At 38.6% G+C, this 24876-nt stretch overlaps 1 protein-coding gene across 1 annotated transcript in view; it reads right to left on the reverse strand.

Moving 5' to 3' along the window:
- Positions 1–24876, reverse strand: part of TBC1D5 (TBC1 domain family member 5) — a 317175-nt gene that overhangs the window by 25373 nt on the left and 266926 nt on the right. The window contains exon 18 of the mRNA XM_082289383.1: positions 17501–17664. Within this exon, the coding sequence (XP_082145509.1) occupies positions 17501–17664 (164 nt within the window). The remainder of the gene's footprint in view (positions 1–17500; positions 17665–24876) is intronic.

Below are 24876 nucleotides of genomic sequence, written 5' to 3' on the forward strand. Positions count from 1 at the left end.
TTCTGCCAGAGTAATTTCCTCAGTTATTCATTTGAAACCCTTTTTTTTTTTCAATTTCAAGACATATATTTCATGAGACCTAGTATTACATCTCAAGATGCATTACTGCCATATATTTTGGCACACTTATTTTTGTAACACATCATCCTCTATCTGTATTTAATCCCTACACTTCTATGCACAGCCAACTTCATTTTCAGACACCATCTTACATAATATTTAGGTGAAAACTATTTTTAACACACATACTATAAAGCAATTACTCTAAATTATCAAGTTATGTTTTAAAAATATGTTACAGTGCGGATACTGTAACACGCGTATCAAACAAGGAGGGCCATGGAAAAGAGATATATATGGACTAATTCTTGCTAGCTGTTTCAGAGATGTTTATTTCCCCAGCTGCATGGCCGGGGCTCTGCTGAGGAACTGAGGCAATCATGGGACCCGAAGGTCCTTGCCCATGCAGGGGAACACAAAACAACCAGTGGGGAACGAGGCTGACCAGGGGCAGGGAAACCCTGTGTCTCCCTCCCAGGGCCCCTCTGCCAGGACCACATGGCAGGGGGGAAGGGACCCCGACAAAAATACGTATCAAGTGTAGTTTAAAATAGGAATTAAAATAAAATTGATTTTAAGGCCCAGGAGAAGCATTAGTATCCAGCTACATGCCCTGCCTAAGCAATGGGAACCACCTCAGCTAAGAATTCCTCTTTGAATGCCTTTGTTTGCTGGTTTACAAATCCATCCAGTCTTGACTTTGAAGAACATAACGCAGAGAAAAGTCACCACTCCTTTGGAAAAATTCCTTCAAAACTAAGTCACAAACAGTATTAAGCAAGTTTTTGTTTAAGTATGCAATTGAATTGAAGATACCCAGAGAAAGCCAAAGTAACTTTTTAGCCTTTTCTTAGGAGCTTTGAAGTTCTATCACAGTCTTGTTTGACGGACATCACTGAGCATTAGAGTGTGAATTACTTCTCAAATGAAAAAAAGCCAAAACTGATCAGCAAGAATAAACAGAATGAGTCAGTCTTGATTTAAAGGTACACGTGATCTTAATCTCCATCAGAAACCAAGTCAGAGACAAGTAAAGGAAACTTCACACTAATTTATCGTATATCCAAAAGCGATTGATGAATAAAAAGCAATGTAACTGTAGCACTTGCAAGATATAGCAGTATCACTTTTTGCCTACATGCTTTTCCCTTAATAGATATGAAACATTTTTCCTTGCTATTTTTTTATGTTACATACTCTCACGTTTTTCTCCTTATACTTTGACCACTTAGACCTCAAAGGGATTGATTTTATTTGCCAATTTAGAGTTGGTAGGTGACTTCATTCAAAGTCTGGAGTTCTGTCACAGCCTATACAAGCATATCTGCATTGACATTTCTATTCAAGTGATGTTCCTGCAGAGGACCTTTTTCTAGTACAAACAACTATTGACTGCAAGAAATAATCTACCATAAATTTTAAACTGCCACTGGCACTGCAAGTGCAGCTGTAAGATAGGGAAATGTGACAAAATTTGAGTATTCTACTATAAAATAACACAACCAAATTCTAAAATCATTAGCCAGTAATTGAACCTCAGTCTATCTCCTACATGTGAATATGAAAATTTAACTTCTTGTAACAAATATTTCCAGCTCTCCCAGACTACTTTTTTTCTTACTCATAGGTGAGAACCACAGCAAATTGATCTTAAAAGGCTTTTGGACAGCTGAGTCCACTCAAACAGAGTCTGAAACCGACCTTTTCAATTATACAACAGTACCTCCTCTTTTGGCAAGTGAGAGCAGTGATGATTAAAATACATCCCCCATTCTTTCCACTCACTGGAATCCAGCGTGGGGAGCAGCAGTGTTCAGCAGACCCAGCAGGCACAAAGGAGGGAGCTGTGGTCAGGGAATCACAGACAGTGCAAGAGGTCTCCTTTCCAAGTGGGAAATCTTGCACAAGGCTGAATGAACTCCCAGTGAGTCCCTGATTTACCTGGCACCCGTGGGAAGGGCACCAAGGAGTGCTGGCAGTGGGATGTGCAAAGAGGCAAGACGGTTAACTTGGCACTTGGCACACAAGAGACCCAGGGCTTTTTGCACAATTAGACAACACCCAAACAGTGATGACTTGATACAGGGCATAACCCCTGCCTCTGCTGTCACCAGCAGTGCTGTGACAACCTCTGTGCAGACTCTTGAGAGTGACCTTCCTGCAGGGGGGTTTGCTCTGTTTTAGTTCCCAAGCAGCAGGTGAGGAGTTGTAAGAAGAGGCAGGTGTGTTTTATTGCATTGGGGTGACTGACAAGTGATAGACAAGATCTTTCCAGGCAAAAAACTTCAGGCAATAGACAGGAAAAGTGCAACTGAGGCAAAAAGACAGTGGGAAGAAGACATGCACTTCTCAGAGGGAGGGAACAATAATCTTGTGACTTCTGGCAGCAGAAGGACTGCCCATTGGTGCAGGGCCCAGGCAGCAGAGGGGAAGAAAAACTTCCCTCAGAGGAAGAATTTCGGTTGGACACTGTATCAAAGCACCACTGAGGGCTCCTGAGCAAGGGTGAAGGGGACAGGAACCCTGGTGGTGTTTCTCTTCAATCCTATGGCAAAAGGGAAAAGCCTGGAGAGCAGCAGGTGCACAAGGAGACCACATATGGTTAGATACTTGGTGGTATTAGCTGGGCTTCAACTATTTTACTTGTGGCACCCATTTTGATGAGGAGAGACAACTTAGAGAACACGTCTGCTTGGCAAAGATGGGGAAGAAATCTTTGTGAACAGACTTGCTAACCTAGGGGGGGAGGACTTTGCCACAGAACAGGGACCTAACCCAGAAATACAGGAGGAATCAGTACATACAGACAAGGTAGGCAGAAGATTCACTTGGCTGAGTAAGGAGCTTCTTAATGAACTAAAATGGGAAAAGCACATATGGAGGTGGAAATGGTGGAAATGGAGAGCACCTGTGTGGAAACAATGACAGGAAACAAAGGACAGGCATACAATCATTGTTTGGGCACATGAACAGGACTAGGAAGGACAAAACCCATCTGGAGCAAAAATTAATGGGGGACATTAAGGGGTTACAAGAAAGAATTTTACAAGTACGCAGAGCAGCAAAAGGAGATTCAAGGAAAATGTAGGTCTGTTGCTTACTAAGGGAGATAAGACAATGACAGATGACACAGAAAAGGCTGCAGCACTTGAATCCATACTTGCATCTCACTTTTTAGGCCAACTCTGTTCCCAGACCCCTGCATATACTGTTTGAGAAGGAGAGAAAGGGCTATGGAGGGGGGAGGAACATAAGTTAGTGAATACCTGAAGAAGCAGTGTGCATTCAAATACACGGGACCACATGGGACATACTTATGGCTGCTGAAAAAACCAACAGGGTGATTGCAACACCACTGGCTACCACCTGTGAAAAATCACTGCTGTTACAGAACATCCTTGATGACTGCAGAAAGGTTAATTTTACACACATACTAAAGAAGAGTGAGGAGGAGTATCTAAGGAACCATACAATGGTTGGCCTCACCTTAGTCCTTGGAAAAATCGTGGAGCATGTCCTCTTGGAATCAATTTCCAACATGTAAAGGACAAGACAATAATCAAGAAAAGTCAACAAGGATTTACCAAGAGCAAATCATGCTTGACCAATCTGGTTGCCCACTATGATGAAATAACTGGCCATGCAGATGAAGGGAAGGAAGTGAATGCAATGGATTTTTGCTTTAGTTATGCTTTTGACACTTATTTTCAAAAGCACTGTCACTTATAATATGATGAAGCATGGGCTGAATGAAAGGACTGTAGGCAGGCTGGATCGTTCAGAATCCCAAGCTTAAAGAACAGAGTCAATAGCTCGATGTTTGGAAATGAGCACAGTAACAAATGGACTGCTATGAAGACACTGCTCAGTGTCTTCATCAACAGGCTGGATAAGGAGACAGAATGTACACTGAGTAGATTTTCAGATGATTCAAAATTGGGAGGTGTGGCTGCTGTGCTGACTGGTGGAACTTCAACTCACAAACACCATGTGACACATGAAGCCTAGGCAAGAGAAGCCTTTTCGAGGTTTCTGTTTTAGAAATTTCCATAAGTGCAAAATTCTGCACCTGAGAAGAAAAATCCCAACGCACCAGTGCAGACAGGGACAGAACCTTTTGTTTCAGATCTGCTGAAAAGGATATAGAGGCTATAGTGGCTGTTGAGCTGTTTATTTTAAAGTTCTCTTCTCATGACTAATGTAAACAGTTGCACTGGGCTACATTATGAGCAATGTGGTCAGCAGATCCAGGATAGTCATTACACCTCTCTCTACTCAGTGCTTGTGAGTCCTCACATTTAACAACGCTTTGGGCCTGCAGTTTAAGGAAAATGAGAAACTGGAGAGGTCCCAGGGTAGGGCTGCTATGAAGGCTACAGGTCTGGAGGAGAGGCTGAAGGAGCAGTGCTTGTTTATTTTGGTGAGAGGAGCTCAAGGGGAATCTACTGGGAGCCTGCAACTACACAAAGTGACAAAGATTATGTAATGAAACTCTTCACAGATGTTATGAAAGGCACTATGGCCCAAAACTGGGTCAAAACATTTGAACCTTGGAAGATTCAAATTGGTCATTAGGAAAATATTCTTCATTAGAAGAGCAGTGCAGGACTGGAAGAGGTTACTTACAGAAGAGGTAGTTTCTATTCAAAGTCACTAACCTGAGCCGATGCTAGTGATTGTCTTATTCCAAGTAGCAACTTAAGCAGAAGTCTCTTCTGCACATTTCTAAGACTAATCTTTTCACAGTACCTTTCTAAGATTGCTCTGTACATGTAAGCAGCCAAATCACAAAGTCCCTCAGGAAAAAGTATATTTTTTTCACTATTTTAACATCAAATTTTTTAGCAGTATTAGATGAAACAACTGATTGATAGCCAGCATAGTGCAGATGCTCTCAGTGCAGTATACACCGCACTTTTCTCTAAGTGCAAACTTTTCATTGTGCTAACAAAGTGAGCAGCCTGGATATCATTCTTATTTTATGTACCCATAGCAGTGTTGATCTGGTCTCTCTTATGCATGAACAGAGACTTATAAATTCTTCAAAAACGCCAAATGTAAGTCAGGAGAAATCCAGTATGGCCTGGACCAACCTTTCAGCTGAAACTGCCCTTTCAGCTGATCTGACATGCACAGCACCAGAAACACACGAACAATTCCAACTCATTCAACCAAAATACAAAATCAGTGTCATTTTACCAATCAACATGTTCTATAAAGCTCAATATTTTCTAATATTGGGACCTGCATTATGAGGAAGAGAAGCAAATCAAGCAGCAAATCAAACTAATGAATCACTGCATCAGATACGGGAGACCAAGATCTGCAAAATTACATATGCAATGTTGCAGAAAAACAACTTAATACTTTCTGAAAATTCAGTCCCAGGGTTTTAAAAAAACTATTACACACCTTCAACCCTGTGGATAACGTAGAGACTTACAGATAACCATTAACATCTAGAACTGAACAGGAGAATGAAAAGGAAGTAGTTTATTTGTGATGCTACATTGATTTACATTTCACTAACAATATAAAGCAGGCTGGGATTTATGTGCCCAGTCAAAGCAAGATTCTATTTGAATGCCTTCATATACACATCTCTAACTATTTTCCTGGTTTGGGCAAGACTGAATCTGCAAAAACTTGACTTACATTTTTGTTTCTCATATTTGTCTTTCTTCTTATCCACACAGAGAACTTTGCTTACATTGTTACATTTCCTTTTTTTCTTTTACCATGAGAACTAATTCTTTTATGATTAATTTTTTGACATTTCTTTGCTATTTTCTCCCCCAGTCTATACAGTTCTGGTACTCTCCATTTGTCCAAAGCTTGTTCTTCTGTTTTTATTACCCTTCCTTTCATCTATCTTCTCACCTTTACAAAGACAGGTATGGAAATAAATTTTTTATATCCTTCCTTCTCTCCTGAGCTCATAATGAGATCAGCAATGCCTCTCCCATGCCCCATTTTTCACCAAATTTTACTGCATCAGAAAAACAGCTGTGAATAACTGAAAGTGGTCAGTGTAGTCAAGAACAGAAAATTTTACAGTTTTGACATTGTAATCCTATCCTTTTACAGCTCATAGCTTTACAAGCTGCAATATGGGTTGCAGACCTGGGTAAGGACACTGGAATTTGGCATCCTTTACAAGGTCTGATGACGTAGTTTTGGAAGAAGACACTCTTTCTCAAAATTGTTTTTATTAGTTTAAACAAATTTTCTCCCAAATACATGACATGTAGCTTAACACAGAAGTATGGAAAACAGGGAATACAAACCCAGAAAATCAGGACTGTAATGCCTTTCTTTCACAATACCATTTAGTTTTCAGTCTCACTATTCAGGAAATGAAAGAAAAATTGTGTTTCTGTCTGTTTTATCATGTAGGAAAGTCAAGAAAAAGCAAACTCTGTTGTCAAAGTTTACAACAATGTATGTCCAAGCATTTCATTCATGTATTCTCAGAATGGCAAAATTCCATTAATCTTATATCTGAATCCTGGATAAGAATTAACTTGGCAGCACTACCAAATGCTAAGTGCTGTGGAAAAGAAACTACCTTCAAAGAGAAGAGTACTTACAGGTATTTAAGGCATTTAAGCACTAATACTGAAATTTAAAACATAAAAAAACCAATTAGTGGCAGAATTGAGTTGGCAGAAGAGCCCAGTCTTCCTGGGGTCTGTTCTGATGACGGTCAATGATCGGTTCAGTGAAATGTGGACAAGAAAGGATGTCATCACATAAACATGTGACAGTACCGCCCAGAATACTCTTCCAGACTACACAGATTTGCACATCAGCAATGTCTTGAGCTAGAGGTGGTGTGGGGTTTCTTAGTTTGCTTGTTTGTTTTTTCCTGTCGTTAATAGCTACTTTTCTTATATTAATTTGCCCAGTCACATTTTCAGTTTTTTCAGTATTCATAGTAAGAGCACTCAGGAAACATCCCATAGCTCTTGGCAAATTGGCAGGGCAAATTAGAAAATAATTTTGGTTTGAGGTATCAAAACATTTAGAGGAAATAATGGGAAAAACTAGATTGATACATGGAAATCCTGAAGTCAGGGACTTGCTAAGGGTCTTTCCAGTACATAAGTTCTTATTCATAAATTATACAGATAGTATACTTTTTGGATGTCAGTAGCAGTTTACAAGTCAAACAAGACTCAGATGCAAGGCATAAATTACTTTCTCATTTAATTTTAAGCAAATTCCCCTGGAGTAAAAAGCAGTGGTTACTCTTTCCATTTTGTGAGAATTTATTTCATTTTCCAATCTAAGAATTAAATACAAGATTTAACCTTATAATCTTGAATCTCTGACAGCTGAATGTTGGTTGACACCCCCATAATTTTTTTATATTCTATGCCAGCCACAGAATAGTCTACAGCATATGCTGACATTTAAACCAGAAACCCCTGTTTCTGAGCACTGAATTACATACAGTTGAACTTAACCCAAACTTTTAATTTATTTTATTTACAAATTTAACTTATCTATTATTTAACTGCATCACTCACGGTCCCTCATCAGGACCAAGGCCTTGCTCTGCTGGGTGCTGTACAAACACAAAGAAAAATCCCGCTTCTCTGAAGGACTTCACAGTGCAAGCCAAGAGACAACAGATGGCTGGAGACACACATATGGGGAGGACATGGAAACAATATGGCTATATTAGTCAGTCTTCTAGACATGGCTTCAGCATGGAGCCAAACTGTTGTTGATGAAAAGGTGGAATTTTTGAGAGAGTTTTCATAAAGCATTTATTTTGCAGATGTTAAGAGAAAGTTTCTTCTTTGTGGAAGGGGCTATGAAATGATTAGATGAAAGTACACCAAGCACATCAGAGTCAGAGGTGAAATGTATGTTGTCACTTTTACACTGAAATTTTGGTACTCGTGAAATTTTTGCACAAAATGAAATTTTGCGGATATTAATATATTACCCAGTGAGGACATAAAGAAGTTCAGATACTGCCTTCATATACTAATTCCTGCAGAAGTAGAGGTTATGTATTGATTTCCTGTGCTGAACCATTATCTGACAGTATTTATATGCCTATGTGCTAATTGAAATATCCCCATGCTTAATGTATTTCCAAATAACTCATGTTTTGTGTTCTTCACATCTTCACAGCTGCCTAGTTTGTATTATTTTGAATATACTTTCATAAACGTTAAACATTTTAAGCACAGTACTTTCAGCTAAGTTCTACAAACTTGCATTTTGTTCCTTTAGATTGTATGCACAGCAAACATGAACCATGTTTTTATTTGATACCACTTTGACTCCTGCTCATGCTTTTTTTTTTTTCCACACCATTTTAACTCGGACTGCTATTCCAGTGTGGTATGAGATAGCTTAAGTAGGAATGTCTTCCTTCCCTTTTTTCTTTTCTAATCTTTAATTTTTCTCTTAATTTCACTAGTGCAGTGTAGTGCTAGTAGGCATAGTTGCTCAGACTTTATACTTACTGATAGTTACATACTTATTTCACTGCTTTTCTGGATCAGAACCCTTAAAGCACAAACAGGTTCTCTGTCAGACTAGAGAAACCTTTTTTTTTTTTTAAATCTCTTTTCTTCTCTGTCTTATCATTTCTTTGACCTGTTGCTTTCCAATTTTGCTTTCTGGTAGTACTGTACATCTCAAAATACATCAGAAGACATCAGAGTAAGCACAAATGAATTAGGCAAACAGTAATCCTAGAAGTCTAGGTTTCAAACGTAGTGCTGTCAAAGTTAAAACATTTCAGGGTACAATGTATCTTCTTCTTCTCAAAGAAGTAAATACAGAAGGTAATTACCTGTTTTAAAACCTGAAACAGAATTGCCACTGCCAAATCTTTTGTGAACATATATCTGTGACAACCCTCTGAAAGGGGTGGGGGGAATGGGACTAGGAAAAAATAAGAAAATAAAATGAAAAATGAAGGAAAGGTCAACAAAATATCCACTATGACTCCTAGGAGCCAAGCTAAATCAGGTTATGTACCAACACAACAACAACAAATTACTTGGTTCAGAGTGCTCTGATTGAAAACAAGTATCAAAGACAAGAAAGGAATTTTATAATAGAGATAAAAATGTTCAAATAGAATGAGACCAAGACAAATTTGGCAATGAATTAAAATGCTAGAAGGCATTCACCTGCAAAGGCACATATTTTTGGGCATTAGTACAGTCCTTACTTCCTCTGTGTGTTCTCTGTAACAACACAGTAAGGCATGGCATCTCACTATACTTCTCCAAGCTATGCACACATAAACAGAACCAAGAGATTATTAATAAAGGATTAAAGGAATAAGAATTTCAACCTTTCTGTACTTAACATTCACCCTCAAAATAGAGAACAAGCCCCAACAAAATTGACAGGGGCTGCAACTTGGATTCTGAATAACCAATGACCCAGAAACCCTTTTCCAACATCCAAATTTCTAGCATTCTGGAGTTAGCATTTGTTGAGGAGACCCACACTTTCTAAATGCAAGAAGAAGTATGGTTTTCATACTGTTTTTGAATTTGAATATGGGTGACATACATGCACATGTGTATTTTACTGCATTATGCATCTGTAGCTTTCCTGAAATATAAGAAACAAGAATTTGTGGTCAATTATTTATCCTCTTCTTCCAAACTAGAATAACGCTCCTCTTCCTTGCCCCCTAGTTTTAGGAGTTTACATGTTTATTTATTATTCTTTACAAATAAACACTATCCATTTACAATCCATATTTATTTATAAACTCTACTAAGATTGGTGACTTTGAGGCAAAATAGCTGTTTTATTGCATTGATGTATGATTATCAGTTTATTTGATTTATTGTCTCCTAAAATAAAGCTTAAAAATTTGGAAGAAAATGAAAGATGGTGCCTCAGAGGATCTCCCTACACTGACAGATACGTTCAATTTCAATTAAAGTCCTGAAAAGAGCTGAAATTCTGGCTAACAGCTTCTAATCACCAGATCCTGCTGTTGAATTTCCATTTTGAACAGTTCAAAGCCAATTTGCCAGTGTCACGCTGTTGGAATCAGCTTGGTTTGCCACATCCCACCTTGCCTGGAGATGTTAGTGGCAAAGGACCATGGGCTTGGAAATTCTCCAAAACACCTCCCACTGTCAAACCTATTACTGGAACAGCTTCCAGGTGCACCAGCCTCACTGTTCAGAGCTAGAAACCAGCAACTGTACTACTGGAGCATGAGAAGGACTTGTTTTCATCTAACCTGGGTACATTTTCCTCTTAAAAATATTCCACTTCTATGATCAGACAATTTTTCCTTAGTAGGAAGATGGGGAAGGATAAATACGACTAATGGAGAAAGCTCCTGCCTGGAGACAAGGAAAGCAGGGATGGAAAGAAACTTCTGCCGGCAGACACAAGACATGGGAGACTTATCTACCTGCTGCCTGCACAAGTCCACCAGCAAGCACTGCACTCTGGGACTGCCAAGAGACAGTTTAAAAACTAAACCCATAAAAATCTGCAAGGTCCATGGAATGCAAAAAGCCGTGCATAACTCGTTGCGGATTGGTAGGCACTGAACAGCTGAGAAAATAGGTAGTATTCCACTTGGTAAGGGAATAGATAAGAACAGAAAGAGCTGTAGGGTACTAGGAATTATCCTTTGAACACAAATGCTGATAAAAGGCTTCTCTCAGTGCTGCTGTTGAGATTGTTGATTTAAGAATATCAGAAAATTTCTTCATAAATAAAAAACTGATACATCAATTTAGATGGTATGGCTGTAAGCATTTTGGAAATAGTTATAAATAAACACATAGGCAAATGATAATCCCATTTCCTCCATTACATTCAGTATCACATCTGAGGGACTTTCTGCCCATCTGTTACACACATTGCTGGCCTTTAAGGCTGCATAAGCCCACTGTGGCAAATGTAAGAGAAATGTGAACAGGGAAATAGCCTCACCATTTTATGATTTTCGAGCGCTCTGAAACAATGTGGTAAGTGTTGCTGAATGCATATGTGGATGGTTAGGGATATGGAATGATTAATACATAGAAATTCTGCAATTAATTAAAGTTTGTGCTCCATGCTTCAATATTATAATACTAACGTATTTGCTTGAACCTTACTGAAAGAGTTGATTAGGTGTGATGTACTTACATAAGTATACTTCTTGATTTTGCTGCCTGAATAAGCTTTTTAATACACACACAGTTCAACATACACAGCCCTTTATGAAGGACTCTCAAAGTCCTACACTCTTTGTTAAACTCATACTCATTTAAATTCTTTTTAAGCATCAGTTGCAAAATGGTTTCACTAAATCTTCCTCTGGTCAGGCTGGATGTATTTGACCTTTGCTGTGATTCCTAACATGATTGAGGATGTAGACCAGAGCAGGATTATTTATTTAAGGGTTTTAGAATCTCTAATTTTTCAGAGTTTAAGGAAGGTAAAATTTAAGTATAGTGATTATGTTGGGGCTCTAAATATACACCACTTATACTACATTGTTAAAATAACAGAAGTACAAGTCTTGTTGTTTTTATAGGGAATTGTTTGATTTAACAAAATGCAGACAAAAATAAGAATCAAGCTATTAAATGCATAGCCACAACCTATTCCAGTGGGAAAAAAAAGTCTTCCAAACACAGAAACCCTTTCAGCTCAAAAAACTCCCAAATAAAACAACAGCCTGGTTTTAGAGGCATGTGTCTCATCCACATCCATGTTTTTGTTGAGAGTTCAGTGCAGATCTCTCAGCTCTGGACAGAAATGGACAGTAATTTCATGGTGTTATCTTAAAAGAGCAGGATGAAGAGATGAAATTCCCACTGGAAAGGAAAATGGGGCAGCTCAAGTTACCAACACAGACCCTCTGGTATGTTTTTCTTTGCCACTGGGATGCTGAAACATTAACTTCATGATTAATGTATGGAAAGAGGATGGACAGAGCAAATCCTGTACCTCTGCTGGTAGCATGGTTGCTGTGAAGTGTCACACTTCTAGTATCCCAAGTCACTTTGATCCTTTTGTAAACACTGCTGATGGTCTCATTCATTCTTGATTTTCGTAATTTTTAAATTCTGACAGTTTAGGGCTACCCAATAATGTTTGTAGTCCTTATTGCCTTTTCCAAGTGGTATCATTCTGCTTCAGTGCAGAATCTGAATCTTTTGTACCAGAGAAAGACAAGTTTACATTGACATTTTTAAAGTATTCCAAATGGCCCCACAGGTCTGTTCTGTATACATGTTTAATGCTCGTAATATGACAGAAAAAGCACTGCAGAGCCACTTGGGTTTTTATTCATCTTTTTTTTTCTAAGCAATTAACTTCCAGTTTTTATCACAGTACAGTTTCTTTTCCCTGAAATGAATCACTCCAAAAAGATAAGGAGCTCTAGGATACAAAGCTGCCACTCATGCATACAGCTGTTGCTTCATTAAATTATAAGAAACTTGCAAGTATTTCTAATAAACTAAAAAAGGCAACTTATTTTTTCTTCTACTCTTTTCAGCTCTTTCATTTGAGTTACAGGATGTTGTTTGAGCCAGAGGAAGGCAACCAAGAAAAAAACCATACTTCCAAAATACCTCAGAGGTTTTTCTACAAACTCTGTTCATGTGACCCATCAGCATCTGAAATTTAATATTCTTTTCATCTAACCCTAAAATTAGACAAGCACCAAAGTATTAAATAAATTGCATTTTTTTTGTGTCTGAATTGGCCTGTCACATCAGAATAAGGGAGACATATGTCCTCCGGTATTAATTACAGTTAAACATGAAGGCATTAAAGTATTTTAAACTTAATGGCATTGAGAATAATCAACATGTCTGTAACTTTAGGCCTAACAAATCCAATATACTGATCAAGGCATTGGATGATGTATACAGACAAACTAACTTATTCTGGGCACATTTTATGATGCTTAATGAAAAAAACACATTTCATCATAGCATTTGTACTTCCAAATAAATGCTTGGCATTGCTAAGTATGAACTGACAAGTATTTTGCTTAAAACATTGTAAAGAAATTGTAAAAGTGACAGTCAGGGAAAAGATATATGGTAACAAAAAACATCTCCAAGATGTGTACCATGCATAAAAGGCATGTTCTTCTTCAAAGGAATTTCTGCATACATGGTTTTCTTTGTGTGGTTGCCCAGTATTTCTTTTATTATCTCTTTGGTTTTCATATACCACTTCTACTTGAGCAGAACTGTCAACTTGGTATGCTTAAACTCAGGCTCTTAAATCAGTAAAGCAGATGCCTATTTAATTGAAAATAATGGCATACATTAATTTTCTAACCTGTAGGGGTACTCATAACTAACTTCAAATCAGTCAGACTAGCTATGTAAATCACAGACAGTAACAGTTGTTTATACGTGCTTGTGGGGACAATAGCATATGTTGTCAAATTTGATTTAATTAAAAAGTCTGTGTAATCAAAACCAGCATGATGCATGACACTTCTGTTCAGGATATTTTTGCTAAGAAATGAGGATTCTGATTGACCATGTTTGTAAATTATTTTAGTAAAGAAAATTAACTGCTCCAGATTTTCCTTAGAAATGTTTCCTTCTTGGGAATTTTTTAACAAATATATTTTCCAAACGGGTAATTTGATTTTTCTTAAGTTGAAACCTTTTATGTAGAAATTTACTTGTTAAAATACACAGTTTCCCCAAATTAAAACTTTCTTTTCAGTCAAATCCACATTTTCCTACTTTTTTTCTTTTTAATGAAAGTTTAAAAAATGTTTATATTGTTTGACTCAGAAGTTTCCTCTCAGGCACATCTCCATGTCTGAAAGCAATTTACAGAAGATTCTGCCAGAAACTGGGACCAGGCAACCATATTTGCCAGAATCAACATCTAAACAGCTTTGCTATTTGCTAAAAAGAGGGGTAGACTTTCTTTAATGGTTGCTGGAGACATAAACGAAACATAATGAGAAATAAATGGACCACAAATGCACCCTATTTCACAACTCTGCCGAAAAGTAGAGGGCAGTAGGCTGGGAGAGGAACTTTTGCAGGACTTTATTCCAGCAAGACTGAACCATTCAGAAGATAGTGGACACTAGAGTGCATTACAGATTAAAATTTCCTGTGTTTGTTTACAGGAAAACAGCTCCAGAAACTGCTGCTTAAGTTATTCCTGTCAGAAAGCCACAAAGGATACAAAGGAGCAGGGAACCATCTCAATGCTGGGCACAAAACAGGCTTCCAAACCCATTTGGTGGACCTCACATTAACATACAGCTTTGTGCCAGTCAAGAGCAACATGAAAAACATCAGCATACTACAGGCTGCCAGAACATGATCTGATATTGTGCATTCAGCCCTGAGGCTTTAGATTCATTTCTTTAACTAAATAAAACAGGGAACATCTGTTTCTGGTAACAGAAATAAAAAAGTCGCTACATTGATCTTTGCATCTGAGGGGGAAAAAAAAATATGTAGAAGAATAAATATAACCCAAATGTAAATAAATATAACCTTAAGAAGTCCTTAGTAGGATAAATGGACACATTGTATTCCTGGAGGCAATGAAACAAGTTAAGTATCAATTTTGTTTGTAACTCTCACAGATAAAGCCCAACTTGTTGGACTCTCTTCAGGAAAGAAAGAATTTAGACATGTCACATTCCTCCGTGGGAGTTTATCCTCTCCAGAATCCCAGAATGGCTGAAGTTGAAAGGGACCTCAGAAGCTCATCTTGCCTAACCCCACACTCAAGAAGGGCCACCAAGCATGGCTGGCTGCCCAGGATTAGTGTCCAGATGGCTTCTGAGATCTCCAAGGGTGGAGAATCCACAATCTGCCTGGGTAACCTATGCCAGTGCTCAGCCACTCTCAAGAGCAAAAGAAAATGTTTCCTTGATGATCAGACATCCTCCTGTGTTGCAGCTGGTGCCCATTGCCTCTAGTCCTGTCACTGGGCACCACTGAAAAGAGCCTGGCTCTGTTCTCTTTACTCCCTCCCTCCAGATACTGAAACACATTGGAGAGATCCCCTCTGAGCTGTCTCTTTTCCAGGCTGAACAGTCCCAGCTCTCTCAGCCTTTCCTCACAGGAGAGATACTCCAGTCCCTTCATCACCTTTGTGGCCCTTTGCTGAACTTTTTCCAGTATGCCCATGTCTCTCTTGTACTGGGGAGCCCAGTGCTGGACACAGAACTCCAGTGCAGTCTGACAATGACATTCCTGTTCATCTCATGACACTATTACAGTAACACGCTCTGCTCTGTGAAAATAATTGATTTTAACTGCATGTTAAAGGATGTATTTTTACACATGCATTCCACTTCCACTTTGCTTGGAAAGGGTTTGTATTAGAAATACAAGGATGAAGAGAAAATGGATTATCTTTCATCTGCCACACCAAGAATATCTGATTTCAAAACCATCTTTTTGTAAAGAGATTGATGCATGGCAATGTTCCAACAAAGGTAATTTCCCTAATACTTAACACTGTAATCTGTATAATTATTAGATTAAAAATGTAAACCAGCTCAGTTTGATAAATAAAACAAAGATGTGGATCCATTATGTTTTCAAGACTTGTGCTTCCAGAAAACATGGAAAAGAAGCAATTGTACAACTGGAGAATACTGATGCAACTACTTTGGGACCTCAGGAAGAACTCTTTAGGATCTTCTACTCTACATGGAAAATGAAGTACCATGAACTTTACAGGAAAACAAAATCCAAACATTTTCTTGTGCAGCAGAAAACAGATTTAAACAAACCTTTTACGCTTGGATCTGCTACAAATTCCATTTTGCCATATTAAGCGTCAGTCAAAAACTGAACACAAGGAAATGGTAGCCTAAAACCTTTTCTAGCTCTTTAATCATAAAATGCTAAAATATAAATTACATATCACAGTTCAAAGAATTATTTTGAAAATCTATGCCCTGCTTTGTTTATCATGATTATGAATCCACTGAAAATGATCATAAAGACAACAAATCTGTTATAATGAATAACTCTTTATCCAAAATTCTTGATGAAAACATTTATAAAATACCCCAAATCTGGGACATTGTTTACCCGGAAAACATGTTAATAATGAATGGATTTTAATTGAGTATGAATATATAGCGGTACATTCTCCTGCCTCCTATTAGAGGACTAAGGAGGAATTATTCTTAAATTTTATGGGTGCAAAACCCCCAAGTTCTGGCCTGGATAAAAGCTGCAAATGAAAGCTGTATTTAGATCTTGTTAAGCCACATAAAAAGAAAAGTTCAATACTGCTGTATTTATTTTTCTTCAACTCATGAGGACAAGCAGAAAGAAATTAAATTGTTGTTTTAGCTTTAAATTAAATTCAACATGTTTTAAATGGTCACAAACCAAAATTATAGCTTCTTGTTGACTAACCACAAAACACAGCTTTTCTTTAGACAACAGTAAAGCATTTGGAACAAGAATTAAACACCCTCATTCAGTGAACAAAAACTGAACAAAGTTGCACAAAGTTGTGCATTTCATTAGAACATTTTGAATATCAAATTGAAAACATGATGTGACTATTAATAAAGATTCTGCTGTTGAAAATAAAAAGCGCTGAGAAGTTCAGAAGACATTTCTGTGCAGTATTAGCTCTGAACACCTGAAGAATTCTGTAACAGAAGTTTTGGCTATTACAATTCCTACTTATTGAAATCAATAGGGAGTTATTTGAGCCTACATTTGTGAAAAAAGAATGGAGAAAACCACTGTGCCATCACCTTACAAAAAATACTTACTTACTTACTACATCGGCTATGTAACTGTTCTCTAGTCAGCAGAGAGACAAAGGGAAATGTGTTTAGAGACTAAACAAGGATCCTCATGTTCCATGGAATACCTAGTTTATCACAGTAGTGTTCCTAAAATATCTTGTATGGAATGAGAATTTCTTTGGAACATACCCATGAGAAGAGCTGATTTTCTTGGATGAGAACAACCTGTTTAAATACTAGCTTCTTGTGACCAAATGGAAGGTCAGAGCTGCGCAAGAAATAGAACTGTGACTGTAGACTACAGATGCTACAGGCACTGGGAAACCTCTGATGTATTAAGGAATTTCAGGGACAACAGATGGACATGTTTGGATCTGCTGAGCATTCAAGCTTCCCACTGAACTGCTTATTAACTTCAGGACTACAACATAAGTGTAACAAAGCAAGAAATCTTACAGGACTTCTCTCGTCTTTCCCAGAGGCAACAGGCACTTTCGCAGTTTCATTTCAGGTAGGATAATGGGATGGAAGCCATAATGGTTACATCACTCAGCACAAACAGTTGAAATAGCTTATTTATGCTGTGGCCATTAATGTGTGCTAAAGGAAACATTTCCAAGTGAAAGTGCTCTATGTATAGAAGAAATGAGTGTCTCTACCAAGTAATGCAGTGTGACATTAAAATAGATTAAAAAACTTAAAAGAACCCACCGACTCTTTTCTGCTCATAGTTTTGCTTTGGGAACGTGAGCGGGAGATGGTGCTGAAAAAGGAATCCTTTTTTGATGCAGACAAAGGTGGAGATCCTGTAAATTCACGTCCTCCAGACAAGCTCTCTATGCTTGGAGATGAACTGATGATTTTTGAACTTTGGCCTGTAAAGCAAGTATAAAAACCCAAAAGAGTTAATCAATGGGCATTTTCTTTTCCCCACAAATACTTCCTTGTCTTAATTGACATTGACTGGGAGTCACAGACAGCTCAACACAGAATGAAATGTTGAAGTGTGTCAGCATGCACTGAGAGATTGAAGGACTGTTCTCACATGGAACTTAATTTCTGTATGAGAGAAGAACACAAAATCTTTGTGTATATATAAATATATACACAAACATACACTATCTAGTACATACCTATATCTATATATACGCTAAATTATGTGTATACATATACACACACAAATACATACATATATATAAATACCACCTCACTATATGCACCCTAGTATATCCACAGACTGAGGACCTTCATGCCCTGTGTGGCAAAATGAGAGAAGTACCATCTCATAATAAAAAAAAAAAATCTGACATCATCAACACTACAATGGAAATAGTCTTTTCCAGCTATAAAACATGGCAAAGAATTCTCAGAACAAGAACTTCAGATTCCAAAAGTGGGTTGGGCACTGAAGATCTAGATCACAATATTTAGACTTTAAACAGTTAAGTTTGGAAATAAATTTAAGTCCTCATGCTTCAAATTTTAAGGCCATCTCTGCCTAACAGACACTTCGATGAAGTCTACCAGTTACTTACTCTCATTTCATGGAGCTTTTGAAGAGAATCTAGCATTGTCCACTATCATAGTGAAGACATCTGGGGAAAAGCCTGGGCTAGTTCACCATGGCAGTCAGGCAGCCTCTGATAAGGACCATTTCTTCTAGTTCAGGCTTACAAAGTGTTTTCAAATATTTAAATTAAAGTTTTGTTTTCATTAGTTCCAGGAGGAAATATCCCCCAGTATGTCAGTTTACATCAACTTTCATTAAGAAAATGTAGCCTTAGGAGAGATGCTAGTTTAAAAAATCTTTTTATCATGTGTATGATGAAGTCAAGATAGAATGACTCCATGAAACTGCAGAGTTTTCCATTCTGGAAAAAAGTTAAATAGCACATAAAGCTAATGCTCAAGAACTCTTCCTGTCTATTGTTTGATGGCTATTCTGATGAGAGGGTTTATGTTCTCCTTTTTCCTTTCCTTTGTTTTTGGCGTGCTTTCATGCTACCATCTATAGCATCAAGTATGATCCTCTGCAACTAAATCATTCACATTTTCTTAAGGGAATAATTACAGATTTAGTTGAAATACACTTTTTGCAAGGAGACTGCTAAATGCAAAGAGATCGAACTAGCAAAGAACAAAACGTGACATTGAATAAACAGACCTTAAACGACAAAACTCATGAAAGGATCTGGGTTTAATATTCTAAACATTTTCTAGAAGAAAACTCATATAAACTGCTTCCTATCTTGACATTCATTCTCTGTTGCTTTATTCTGCCCACGTCTCCCATGACCCTCCTACATTTTATGTCCTGCTTCTCATGCTTCTGTGGACCTTCCTGTCTGCCTGCACCTCTTCTTCAGATCCCTCCACACTGTCTCTTCTGCAACTTCTTATTCTAACTTTTTACTTTATATATTCTTTACTTCCCACCAACTTCATCCAACTGGATTTTTCTTTTTCTTCACAGTCCTCCTCCAGGCACTTACTACCTACCACTTAGTCTGAGGAGTTTCCTTAAGAGTTTCCTTAAGATAGAGGCTGTTGTAGATCTCACTTAACTTTTGCTTTCACATTTTATAGAAAAATGGGATATGCATTAATCAGGTATACTGTAAATAATCCTGGAGATGAAAAAAGAGAAAACACTTCATGGCAAACAGCAAAAATAATTCATTCACATGGAAATTTTTAGAAGATTTCTAATTTTAGGATAAAATCATGTCACTTGGCAACACCATTACCCTTACAGTTGCCTTTATGTAAGAAGAAGACTTTTTATGCATTTCATAGTGGCAATTTACAATGGAAGTGTGGTTTTGCAGTAGGTAAACTTAAAAATAGTCTTGGAACAGATGGAATCACATGTTTTAGCAAATAAAGCATTTATAAAAGCAATTCACACAGCTAAGCAAGAGCAGCCAATATAAATGCTAAATGTAAAAAAAATCTATTTGGTGGACAGAGTAAAGTGTAACAGGAAAGTATTTATTAAGTGTATATCAGATTAAATAGTCTCTCTTTACCATCCTAGTAATAAGAAGATATATTCCCGATAGGGTCAAGATTGAAAAAAAACCAACAAAAAAAGTTAAACAATGAGCAAAGTGTATTTTTCACATACTCTTCACTGCATGGCCTGCACTTAACACACTTCACCTGCAAATAAGCAGATTATGTGACAAAAAATCACAGAAAATATTGAGAGAAGAACACTTTATATATAACTGAGGAACCCACACACATGAAAAATACACATTGCTAAAAAAATGGAAAAAAATGATGTGTGAAGATTTTTTTTGCATACTCTTTCAGCTCTATCTATAAAAATATAGTAAAAAATTGAAAAGACAGAGAAATGTCCTCATGGCCACTGCAAATAGCTACACTTCAAAAGATGGATCACAGTTCAGAGGAACAGAATATGCAACTACTTTCATAGCCAAACAAGATTTTGTAGATAGAATAACACAACTGTCCTAAAAGGGAATTTGCCCAAATAACACCAAGAGCTTTAAACAATCTGGTTCTTATGGCATTTAAAATATATAATAAAAGTAAAAAGTAAGAGCCATACAAGATCTAGTTTAACTACAACAGAGATACAGTAAACCAGAAGTGATAAAAATACTATATCTGTATGTTTTATACCCAAGTAAGAACGGCTAGGATGCACCCGGTCCTTCTGCAAGAATAAGCAAATCTGGGAAAATTATCATTAGGAAACACTATCTTTTTATTCTGAATCTAATCCTGTGAACAGTGCTGTGACATGGATTATTTGGGGATATGATTGAGAAGACAGAAAGAACAGCACTTATGAATAATTACAGTATGTTGCAAGTCATAAAGCAGAATTCTTGGATTGTGATAGGCTTTTCTATTTTCCAGAGGCGTCATTGTTTTTACAACTCCAAATAAGAAAGCCAAAAGACACGTCACACCAAACGTATGTGTTTTCCTTAATGTGGGGGAGAAAAAAAAAAAAAAAAAGGCATGTATGATTTTCCCAAAACAGAAATTTAATGAATCACAGAATATTCTCACTTGGAAGGGACCCACAAGGATCATCGAGTCCAACTCTTAAACGAAGCGTCTGCAACAACATTTAATGGAGTCACCATGTTTCTTCTGAAGTCCTTCAGATGCATTATTTATGCACCAAGGCCTTAACAACCCTCACATGAGTTTGGAAACAACACTGTAGCACCAACGTGCAGATTTCGGGATCTTAGGACAATGACACAAATGCCATTTGTACCTTCTCCATTGTGTGTCTTACTGATTCTACATATTTCTTAATGTGCAGTGTGGTACATTCTGCTCACTCAATAGCTTCACAAGAAGGTAATGGGATACGAGTTTCTAATTTTGGGTTATTCCTCAGGAAAAAAAAAAAAAGAAGAAAAAGAAAAATGAAGTCTTACCCCTCATGTGGAATCAAAATTCAGGAAGTTTGCAATAAAGTACAATTAATAACCAGACAACTTCATGTCCTTCTTCTTTAGCAGCTTAATCACCAACCTGAGAACACCACTGAATCAAAACTCTCATTTTCATCTACTCATTCTGTCAATATCAGATAAATACATTATGGCTCCTTAAAAAAAAAAGGAGAAATCTAATCTTTGACCAGCTAAGCATATACCAGAAGGTCCTAAAACCTATATAAAACAGGCTGAATAAACCCCATAAACATGGAAATCAAATACATGCCTATGAAGCACACAGAACAAATACGTAAGGATCCCTGACGCAGCAGTCAGAACACATTACTGCGTAGGATGTCTCAAAAATATATTTATGCACATTAAAATGCATAAATAGTTCACAGTAATGATGCACAGGATTTCACACTCTAAAAATATATCCATTTCTGAGGCAAAAAGGAGCAACGTTATCTCCATGTGCTGGCTTCTAAGTGGCTCACAACTTGAGTGTTGCTAATGATACTGGGACTGACCCCAGGGTTACAAATACTCTGCCTGAAAGTCATTTGGAAAACACACAGATGTTTTTGGAAAACACACAGATGTGGCAATGGAAAAAGGGACCAACCTGTTGGTATTGTGGAGACCTACAACATCTTGAAAAGAATGATAATTTAAATTTAATGTGATCAATAATAAGGCCATATAATAAAGTAAAAGGTGATGCCGAGGAGGAGAAGACTTACAATAAAAGGAAAGTGAGCTTCAGATCTTACTAAGTTTGAGTTAAATTATGGGGGATATAATCAGGAACTTTGGAGGTCCCTGCTAAAATATATGAAAAATCAGAGGAAGATGCAAAAAAGACACACAAAACTGATGGCTCATTCTGTTTGGTCCCTACAGAGGAAAAGAATAGCTTTCATAATTATAAGGAGAGTAAGGACAAAGATACCAAGAAGAACAGAAGTATGGCACCATATATAATTCAAAACCATTCAGATCTGCTCATCTGTCTGTATTGGCCATAGTCAGGATGTAGGGTATTAAAATTTGCAAAAAGAATGAGATGAGTTTTATGAAACTTTTCAGATAAATTAGTTTCCCTTTTTCTCCTACAGTGAAATTGGAACAAAGGCTTCCAGCACTTTTAAAATTCATTCAAGCCACCTCATCACACAAATCCATATGCTTTTTATTTCATCCAAGGCAGGTAAGTTAAGTGCACTACAGTAGACATTCGGTCCAAAATATCTGCCCCAAATATAACAAGAGGGAAGTAATGCAGCTAAAAGGGACAGTGATGGTGGAATTGCCCCCCAATGACAGAGTGTGAAATGGGCTACAAAGTGCAAGCACATAGAGATTTGTAACGCAGATGGACGCTGACGCACAGCGGATGCCAGTGAGGGGACACAGACACAGAGACACACACATGCACAGACACACACACAGAGACACACACAGATACAGACACACACACCACACAGACACACACACCACACAGACACACACACGGACACGGGCAGACACACATACACAGACGCACACGGACACACGGACACACGCAGACACACGGACACAGACGGACACAGAGACACACACAGAGACACAGACACAGACATAGTCACACAGACAGACACAGACGGACACACAGAGACACACACCCAGAGACAGACACAGAGACAAACACAGAGACACATTCAGAGACAGACACACACAGACAGACACACAGACATGGACACACAGACAGATACAGACACACAGCGACACACACAGAGACACAGACACAGAGACGCAGACGCAGACACACACACAGACAGACACAGACACATTCAGAGACAAACACAGAGACACATTCAGAGACAGACACACAGACAGACAGACACGGACACAGATACAGACAGACAGACACAGACACACACACACACAGACAGACACACACACAGACACACACACACACACACACACAGACACACACACACACAGACAGACACAGACACACACACACACAGACACACACACACACACACACACACACACACAGACACACACACACACACAGACACACACACAGACACAGACACAGACACACACACACACAGACACACAGACACACAGACACACACACACACACAGACAGACACAGACACAGACACACACACACACACAGACACACACACACACACAGACACACACACACACAGACACACACACACACACAGACACACACACAGACACAGACACAGACACACACACACACAGACACACAGACACACAGACACACACACACACACAGACAGACACAGACACAGACACACACACACACACAGACACACACACACACAGACACACAGACACACAGACACACACACACACACACACAGACAGACACAGACACACACACACACACGCACAGAGCGGTCGGGAGGGACGCGGCGGAGCCGAGCTCTCTCCCGGCACAACAGCGGCGCTCGGTGGAGGGACAGTGGCAGTGACGGCGGGCGCCGCCCGGGCCTACCTGTGGTGGCCGGGGGTTGCTGCTGGGCCTGGGCCGGCCCCGGCGGCGCCGCCTCGCCCGCCTCGCCTGGCAAACAAACAACAGCGTTAGCGCGGCCCCGCCGCTGCAGCTCGCCGGAGGGAAGAGCCGCAGCTTTGGGGGTTCAGCCGGAGCACCCTGCTTTGAACAGAAAGGACATTGTGAGAGAGCCCTGTAGGGACAGGCAAAAGGAAACGGGAAGGTTGGATAACCAGTAGTCATAGGCTGCAGAACTCCAGGGCTTTTAAGCGATGATTTAGATAAAAATCTAAACTTAATGAACGAGTCAAAACCGTTTTGTCGCTGGCACTTTACACAGACAGTGTCATTCTGCGATTTGGGAGCATCACAGAATGGCTGAGGTTGGAAGAGACCACTGGAGGTCACCTGGCCCAAGCCCCCTGCTCAAGCAGGGTCCCCTAGAGCACATTACCCAGGACTGTGTCCTGATGGCTTTTGAGTATCTCCAGGAAAGGGGACTCCACAACTTCTCTGGGCAATCTGTTCCAATGCACGGTCACTTGCACAGTAAAGAAGTTCTCCCTCACGTTCAGGTGGAATTTCCTGTGCATCAGTTTCTGCCCATTGCCTCTTGTCCTACTGCTTGGCACCACCAAGAAGAGCCTGGCTCCATCCTCCTCACACCTCCATTTAGATACTATCCCCTCTCTATCTTGTCTTCTCCAGGCTAAACAGTTCCAGCTCCCTCAGCTTTCCCATAAGTGAGGTGCTTCAGCCCCCTAATCTTCTTTGGAGCCCTCCACTGGACTCACTCCATGTCTCTCTTGGAGAGACACTCCATGAGATGCTCAGAACCTGTATCCTTACTGTCAAAAAATTTCATAATTACCTAATAATATGTATATTTATATGTTTTTAGAAAAGGAAAATAACCCCATTTGTCAATATGTGTTTTATTCCTTTTTGTACTCAGTTCTGCTATTAATAAGGACAATTTCTTTATCCATATGAAAAGCATACTCATTTTCTAGAGACACTTCATAAATAATTCTAAATAGGGGGATCATGTCTTTAGGGCATATGCAGTGACTGCAGAAATTCTGCTTGTGTTACAATAAATGCCACAGTAGTATCAACTCATAAAAACAAACAGT

The sequence above is a fragment of the Coloeus monedula genome, assembly GCF_965178545.1.
Source record: "Coloeus monedula genome assembly, chromosome: 1".
In the NCBI taxonomy this organism is placed as follows: domain Eukaryota; kingdom Metazoa; phylum Chordata; class Aves; order Passeriformes; family Corvidae; genus Coloeus; species Coloeus monedula.